At 45.4% G+C, this 8,713-nt stretch overlaps 1 protein-coding gene across 5 annotated transcripts in view; it reads right to left on the bottom strand.

The window, feature by feature from the left end:
- Nucleotides 1–8,713, bottom strand: part of Itk (IL2 inducible T cell kinase) — a 65,098-nt gene that overhangs the window by 36,070 nt on the left and 20,315 nt on the right. For 3 of the 5 annotated variants that reach the window (XM_021212048.1, XM_021212049.1, XM_021212051.1), the window contains exons 2-4: nucleotides 6,754–6,858; nucleotides 4,806–4,887; nucleotides 2,673–2,801 (exon numbers count right to left, since the gene is read on the bottom strand). In XM_021212048.1, coding sequence (XP_021067707.1) covers nucleotides 2,673–2,801; nucleotides 4,806–4,887; nucleotides 6,754–6,858 — 316 coding nt within the window. Of the gene's footprint in view, nucleotides 1–2,672; nucleotides 2,802–4,805; nucleotides 4,907–6,753; nucleotides 6,859–8,713 lie in introns of all 5 variants that reach the window. The other 2 variants (XM_021212050.1, XM_021212047.1) reach the window with 2 other exon arrangements.

Here is an 8,713-nt window from a genome sequence, read left to right on the forward strand (position 1 = left end):
TAGCCTACATCTCATGGATATGGTAGATAAGACTCATATGTGGACATATGATAGATTTGAAGATAGCCTACATCTCATGGATGTGGTAGATAAGATTCATACGTGGACACTGGAGCCCAATCCCATTGGCTTGTGTATACAGAGAACAAACAAAGAAATCATCTACAACCAGAACTCTGGCTTCTAGGTTGGGATTATTAAAAATTGAATGGTAGATCATTTGTATCCAAGAACCGCAGGTTTAATCACCAGCAAAGCACACACACACACACACACACACACACACACACACACACACACACACAGTGTGGGGGGGTTACATCTGGTTCCTATTTAGCATGGGACCTGCACTAGGAAACTGGATTAACCCTAGCATGACCAGAATGAGCCCCTTCTCTGCCTAGTTATCTGTGACTGGTCACTTTCTCTTTCCATAGTGATCTTACTCTTTCTGCTTCCATTCTCCCTCTGTGTAGTTAGGATTGGCTATGGTGGCAGAAATGTGTGTTGTTAGGTCATTTCCTCTCAACCCTTCTGCTGTTTCTCAGTTGCTGCTAGATTTCAGACTCAGATGCCTTCATCACAAATAAAAGCGACTGGACTCGGTTACCATTCACTGAGAGCTCGCTAAGGGCTGGCAATGAGCTAAGAGTTTTCCAACAGTCATTCAAAGCAGTGGCCCATTATTTTGTCTGTTGATGATGAAATCACCTGAGAGGCTCAGAGAGGTTAAGGAACACATAAAGTTACACAATGAGAAAAGGGTGTGGCCACGACTTTTCTTCTTTAATTTCAAAGCCTTATGCTCATAGACTATTGATGTATTCAACACTAGGGATCTTATAAGCCTTTCTCCCAGGAATATGATGTGCTGTGTGCACAGAGAAGTATGCTCCTCAGAATTGCTTGCCATCCTGCTAACACTGTGCCGAGTTGCTCTATTTAACTAAGTCAGAAGAGATGGCAGTGGGTTGCTGAGCAAAAGCAAAGTTATCAGCCAAATGGCTGCACCTCACAAGCATGGCCATTTTGTTCAGCTACTGGGGACAGTGGGGAGGAGCTTACAAAGAGCAGCCCTTCCTGAGGGTAGTCATAGTGAGTTACTCAACCACTTGCAGCACCTCAGCCACATATCTCAGGGCGAGGGAAAGCCTGTGAACCCTGCAGAGGAACACTGCAACCAATATGGTGATAAATGCAAAATAGAAGCAGACCAGAAGGGGATGCAGCAGCGGACTACATCACCTTAGGGTTCTGAGACCTCTCTCATACCACTTTAGCAGTGAGGGCGTTAGGGCCCCAGGTCACCAGGTGACTTCTCCAAGGCTCCAAAGAAGTATCCTTGGAAGGAATCAGAGACCAGCTCTGGCTCTAGGAGGGCTTCCTCTCAGGAGCCAGGCATCCTGCCAACCCTGTAAGGAGAGTCACACAACCAAACCTTCTGTTCTTTCTGCTCAGATACAGCCAGCAGGATCGACAGCACCGAGGAGTAGGCACTGATCTCTACAGTGTTAAATATTATTCATGCAGGTCAGCAGACTGATGACCTTGGCTCTTTCTTTCCCTAGTGCAAGGTGAAAAGCCGTAGTTTTTAAAGTGGCGTGGAGAGTCTGTGACTCAGGAAGCCATGGAAAACCCAACTATGTGTTATATCCGCCTTGTGTTAGGGCAGTAAAAACCACAGGGTGAGAAATAGTATCAGTGGTAGGAGAGGCTGAGAGATGAGAAAAACGCAAGTACAGCAATTAATCATGTGACCTTGAACTGTACAAGGTTGTCCATCTCACCTGAGACAGCTATTAAGACGAAAAGAATGATGCCGTGAAGTGTATTTGAGTAGAGCTACAGTTGGTGGGAGGTGGAGTTCTCCAAGTTGCCATGGTATTAGATAAAAAAAATCAAGACACAGTCTAAACCCCAGGGCTGAGCTTTTGATGGAAAAACCAAGAACAAACTTTTGTTTTTTGTTTCGACTTTGCTATGGATTCATTTTCTCTGAGACTATGTAGGTCAAAGGCAAGTCTGGAGGTCAGGAAGGAAGAAGCCAGAGTTAAAAATTAAGGAGAAGTTTTTTCTCTCTTCCTTAAGCCTTTAGAGTTGAATTATATAATTAGGCATATGCATGGTGTGATGTCACTAAAAGAAATAAATATTGTGTACTTGGTTGTCTGTATACTTTAAGGTCTAAGAAGGCAGTCTAGGCAGTGGTGGCACATAGTTTAACCTCAACACTCGGGATGCAGAGGGAGGCAGATCTCTATGAGTTCTAGGCCAGCTCGGTCTACAGAGTGAATTCCAGGGCAGCCAGGGCTACAAAAAGAAAAAAAATTCCAAAACTGTTCAAATTCTCCAACAGGCTACTGAAATACTTCTCAAATTTTACTGTGTCTACCAGTCCTCCACGGATCTTGTTAAAAAGAATATTCTGATCTGGTAGACTAGGCAGATACTTATTATATCTATAAGTAGCTCCTAGATAGTAGAGAGGTGGTTGACCAATGACCACACTTTGAGTGTATCAGTTTGGGCATGGAAAAGGATGAAAGGGGTGCTGGTAGATAGAGGTGCCCCAATGAGGCTTCTGGAAACAGAGAAGTTAGCCGTCCACTTCTAACGCCCCGTGGATGGGAAGCTGAAATGGTTTCCTCTTTATCTCTTTCCCAAAGTCTTACCATTCTTGGATGGGTCGTAGGGAGCACAGCCTACAGCAGGCTTCTCCAGCTGGGAACAGCACCTCCATCGCCCGTCCATCCAGAAATTAGGGTGATATTTGGATACCAGGCTGTTGTTATTCCTCGTTTCTGAAAGAATTGGTAGCAACTGAGGACTCATTTCTAGGCTGGTTGATGAAGCATCACCCATCTTCCCACTCCCTGAGACTGGACCATGACCTGTGTCTCGAGTTCTAACTGGAACTGTCAGGCAACCCCATAGGTTGCTCACTCAGGGAGCATGGGCTAAATCAGGTGGCAGCAGTGGATCTAGCTTCTTTTCTGTATCTTCTTCCAGTTGGCTGTGTGTCCGTAGGATGGGGAGCCCTCGTCTGAGCCTCAGTTTCCCCAGATTTCCATGTTATGCCATCAACTGGGTGAGTGGGCTCTATAATGAAAGCCTTGAGGGGTAAGGAGAAAGTTGGGAGGGTGGGTGTTCTCATCTCTCTCACTTTGAATGACAGCAACGTTGCCTTTTTATTTTCAATTAAGAAAAGGTTCCATGTCCTTAAAACTGAGGACATACATAAATTTTAGCTCCTCTTCTCTATCCACCATGTCCCAGGATTTCAGGTAGGTACCACCATGTCATGTCTGTATAGTGCTGGTGTTACAGCCCAGGGCTCCATGCACAGTAATTAAGTATTCTACCAACTGAGCTGCCCTGAGGCCCTCTAAATTTGCTTCTATTCTTTCTAGGGTTATGGCTTTGCAGTAAAATTTGTTAGGAATAAATGGGAGTCTGTTAGTGAAAAACAAGAAACCCCTCAACATTAGCCAATCTCTAACGCTCCTTCCAGTTTTGAAATTCATATCAAAACCTCACTGTAAGATACAAGAGAATAAGTGTCACTGGGGTTCTTTATTGGCTTTGGCCTGGTGTCCATTTGTGAGCCACGGCTACCGGGCTCGAGGGCACTTTGTAGTTGGTGTAGTGCTTGCTGGACCCTATCCCATTTGAGATTCATTTGTCCCTGGAAGCCTGTAAGTTATCACTTCAGACTTATTTTTCAGACAAGGGAACTGTGGCTCCAGACAGAGTAAGGGGCTTGCTTCCTTTCTCCTCATGGCTGCTTGGAGACAGGTCTCCTGACACACTGGGGGCTTCCGGCTAAAGGTAAGCACAGACACGGAGCAGGTACTGTTCTCAAATGAGAACTTTTAAAGGTACTGTACGTGTCCTAACTCATTTGATCCTCACCACAGCCCTAAGGCTGATCTTAGGTAACTTTTATAGCCCAGGAAATGGAGTCACAGGAAGGTCCAGGTAGAACACTAACAACCAACACTTTCCAGATGTTCACTATAGCAACCCGTCTCCGCATCCCACGGACTTAGACACTGGGTGAGTTCTAATGATGCTGTCAGGAATGTGAGGCTGAGGAAGTGGCTAACCAGGCATGGTGGTGCACAGCTGTAAGTGTAGCATTAGGGAAATGGAGGCAGGGAGATCAGCCTTGGCTGCTTAGAGAATTGGAGGCCAGACTGGGTTCCATGAACCCCTGACTAGAAAACCAACCAACCAACCAACCAACAAACAAACATGCTAATGTCTCCTTGGCCCTGGCTATGGTTGCTAGTTCTAGGTGTTTTACCCACTGGCACTATACAGAGAGATTCTGAGTGCCCGTCCTTGTCCTGTTTAACAGCGAGGGAGACTGCAGTTAGGAACTTGCTGGAGAACAGAAGGAAGAGGCAAGATGCCACCCCTGTGACCTAACCGGAGGGACTCACTCTAACCTTCCTGTTCTCCCAGAGTAAGCAAACTGTTTTACAATGCCAGATAGTAAATATTTTAGTTTTGACTGGCCAAGAGGCTAAATCAAGGGTATCGTGTGGGTGCTTATACAGTCCTTTTGAAATATCTTAAAAATACAGAAACTGTTTTTATCTTGAAGCCTTACATGAACAGGTGGTGAGCTGGATTTGGCCAATCCCTTGTTGCTGCTCCCGGGCCCATGACAGACAGTGACCAATAATACATGGCTAAATTTTGAACAGCAGCTGCTCATGGAGTCCCCTTGTGTTCCTTCATGGAGCCCAAGCCCAGCTCAGGATCAAGACCCCAGTGACTCAGCACAGGAGTTTAATTACCTTCTTTAAGGGTCAGCACCCAGCGTTGCCGACTCTCGCAGTCTGGAGCAAACACATACAGGAGGTAGTTGTCATGCACGACCTGGAAGTACACAAGAGTCCAAGATGGGCAGGGCACACAGAAATGGGGAGCCCACGTCAGGCCCATCTCGGGAATTATCATCTTTTTTTTTTTTTTTTTTTTTTTTTTNAGCCCTGGCTGTCCTGGAACTCAGTTTGTAGACCAGGCTGGCCTCGAACTCAGAAATCCACCTGCCTCTGCCTCCTGAGTGCTGGGATTAAAGGTGTGTGACTTGGGATCCAGTGTGCTTTTCATCAAAATGCCTGGGTGCTGTGTCATTGGGGTGACCTTCCACAGGCTAGGTGGCTTCTCTCGGGTGTCATGCCACCAGGGGGTTTAAACAGGAGAAAGGAAAGTTGGTTTCTTGACTAGATACCATGTTCCTATCTGATCTTAATTTTTCAGTCATTAGAGAAACCTTCCCAGTGTATGGAAGAGTAAGTTATTAGATGACAGAAGTTGACTGAAGATTCTCTTAAAATTCTTAGTAAAGCCTGTGTGTTAGCCCACCTTTTCTCACTGGCAGCATCCTGCAGAATCCAAAGTCCAAAGCAGGAAACTATTAACCAAGTCACGGGTCTTTGAAATGTCATTAGTACCCGCCCTCCTCCTCCTCCGTCGTTTGTGATTGGCACATTACTGGCAATTTCTGCCCTTTCCTTTCCTTTCCTTTCATCTTTACAACTTCCACCTCAGGCTGAGGGTGGTGGGGCATCTGTAATCCTAGCACTTGGGAGGCTGAGGCAGAAGGATTCCAAGTTCCAAGCCAGCCTGGTGATATGAAAAAGAAGAAAAAAAATGGGGGGGGGGAGGGAAGAAGAGACAGGAGAGAGAGAGAGAGAGAGAGAGAGAGAGAGAGAGAGAGAGAGAGAGAAATGGGGGGGTGAACCAACTCACTCGGGCTACTTCTCTAGTTTTGTTTTGGTTTCTTTTGTTTTTTTAAAAGCTCTTTTCTGTCTCATTTAAAATGGACGGTCTGGGAGGGAGATGGATCTCTCAGAGCGTGAACACTTGCCTAGTGTATGCTCCGGACCCTAGGTTCAATTCCCAGCACTGGAAACAAAATAGCCTAGGAATATCTGCCTTCTGGTGGGCAACAAGAGAGGTGTCTGGGATGTGGGAGGAGATGAAAAGGTACATTTACCTGTCAATGGAGAAAGATCTGTGACCCACTCAACATTAACAATGTTGCCAAAGTAGTTACTGGCAAGCTGGATTTTAAAATCAACCAGTCCTTCTTTCTTTCTTCTCCCCCTATCACTGTGTGTGTTTTTGAGTGTGTGTTCATGCAAGCGCACACATACACACATCATGAGAGTGCATCATGGCTTGAATGTGGAGGTCAGAGGACAATTCTCAGAGTTCTTTCCACCCACTTTCTGAGATCAGGGGATGCAACTCAGGTCACCAGGCCTGCACACAAGTGCTTCTGCCTGATAAACCATTTTGCTGACCCTTTGAAAATTATTGCTCATTTAATACCACTTAACCCTCATCGTCATTTATATTTAAACATGCACTTTCTGTAGGTGGCAGAAACAACCATCTCCAGATGTTTTTTAGGAACTCCAGGTAAGAAACAGGAATTAGGACCTCTTCAAGGCTAGGGCTGTATTAAGTGCCAGAAGGCTTACATAACATGTGGAAAGCCCCAGGTTCAAACCCCAGCACCACAGGAAACCAAGAACCTCTTCAAGAGTCTATGCCTTTGTGGAATGAATGAATGAATGAATGAATGAATGTCACCGGTCGGAAGAAGAACACAAAAGCCTGCCTGTGGGCTTGGACTCAGCTCTCAACGTGGGGGAGAGCCACCCTTTGTCCATCTTCCCTCACAAGAACTGAGGATTCTAACCATGGTCCAGGCTGTAGTCCTGGTGGGCTTACCTGAAAAGGGTATTTATAGTGGCACGGGATGCTAATGTCACTCTTGACAATCTCCACACACTTGATTCTGGAGAGTTCAATGGAGCCCTTCAACGTGCGCTTCTTCTGTGAGGAGATATTACATCCACTTAAGTAAGACAGGAGACACCGTTTTCATGTCAATTGTTTCCAGAGAATTACTATTAGAGACATGAAGTCCCTTAAAGTGAGAGAGGAGATGATGCTCTAAAGCCGATTGTTTCCAGAAATTTACTATTCAGAAATTTCCCTTCCATTTGTAAGCCAGCCTCAGTGTTCCCAAACAATAACCCAAAGTTGCTTCCTGACGCAATCATAGAGGGAATCTGTGCAAGCTTTTGGGAGAAGGGCCTTTAAAGGGTCATGATGGGGACTGATTTTCTATTCAGTTAGCCTTAGTGCCACACACCATGGTCCTGTTGACATAGCAATGTGTGTAAAACTCATGGCTGAGCTGAGCTATGTACTCGGTGGGAGCAGAGTCACGTGTATGACAACATTCCCTGCTCTGTGCTCTCTATGAGCTAATTAGTAACTGTGCTCAGGCTTGGCAGGATAGTGAGACATACTCTTAGTGATATCTTGGCCACATCGGGCTTTCCCATGCCCCTAAGTTATTCAAAGTTCCACAGTAAACACCTCGGCACCACACTCCTGCTCTGTAGCTACCTTTGGCCAGCCACTTGGCCCTTCCCCATAAAACTGTGCTGGTACCATACCATACCATACCATACCATACCATACCATATCATACCATACCATTCCATACCATCCATCCTTTCAGAGCTTACTAGATGTGTTTTCCGAATGACTGTTGGACTGTTGTTTGATAATGATGTTCAATGTTACCTGTGTACAAATGCCATTGTCCTTAGGAGATGGGCCACCTGACCCAGTGAGACAGTCTATTTATGGGACTATGCTCTCTAGGGAAGATGAGTTTGGGAAGTGCCTTTGGGTGGCAGAGCCTTTCTTGGGTGCCTAGAATATGGCTGCCATCGAAAACAGAGTTTTAGTCAACTATCATCTGTGAAACACGTCATTCGATTGCATTCTTTCTGAAGGGGTAAAACCAGCATAACAGGGGCAGGGTGGGGTCCAAGAGGCTTTGCCTGTCTCTTGTTAGCTCCATGAACTTGGGTGGTTCATCTAACTTCCAAGAACCCTTTTGTTTGTTTGTTTGGTTTGTGTTTTGTTTTGTTTTGTTTTGTTTTGAAACAGGGTGCCCTGGCTGTCCTGGAACTCACTCTGTAGACCAGGCTGGCCTTGATCTCAGTAATCGGCCTGCCCCTGCTTCTGCCTCTGCCTCCCAAGTGCTGGGATTAAAGGCATGCGGCACCACTGCCTGGCTCCAAGAACCATTTTATTTATAGCTCATGAGGTCAATTCTTGCCCCTTCGGGTTGACTGGAGCATAAGGTAGGAGAGTGTCACTACAGTGCCTGGCTTGTGACGGTGCATTTAACAAAGAGCACTTTCAAAAGAGGTTGAGGAAGGACTGGCTATTGCAAGAGAACTGACAAATGGATAGACTTGGTTAGCGCTGGGGATTGTAGCACCATCAATTTCTCCAGAACTGAAATAAGTCTTCAGTTCTTTCTGGTCCTCTGCCTGGGAGCCAGTCCTCATTTTCTAGCTGAGGCACAGAATGAATGAAGACAATCAAGATGTGAGAATCAGACCCTGTTGAATGCAGGGTACCTTTGTGGCGTTTCTTTTCCAATTTTCTTTGCAAATAGTAATTTTTAAAATAGAAAAATAAACATATTCACAGTTACAAATAAAACAATATGGAAAATTACATGTGAAGTACATATTTATAGGGGATGCTTTATCCACCCCTTTTCATGATCCTGATGCAGTCAAGATGAACAGTTTGTGTATTTTGCACATGCACTCGTGTATGTGTGTGTGTGTGTATGTGTGTATATGTGTGTATGTGT

This window comes from Mus pahari, chromosome 14 (assembly GCF_900095145.1).
Source record: "Mus pahari chromosome 14, PAHARI_EIJ_v1.1, whole genome shotgun sequence".
NCBI lineage: Eukaryota > Metazoa > Chordata > Mammalia > Rodentia > Muridae > Mus > Mus pahari.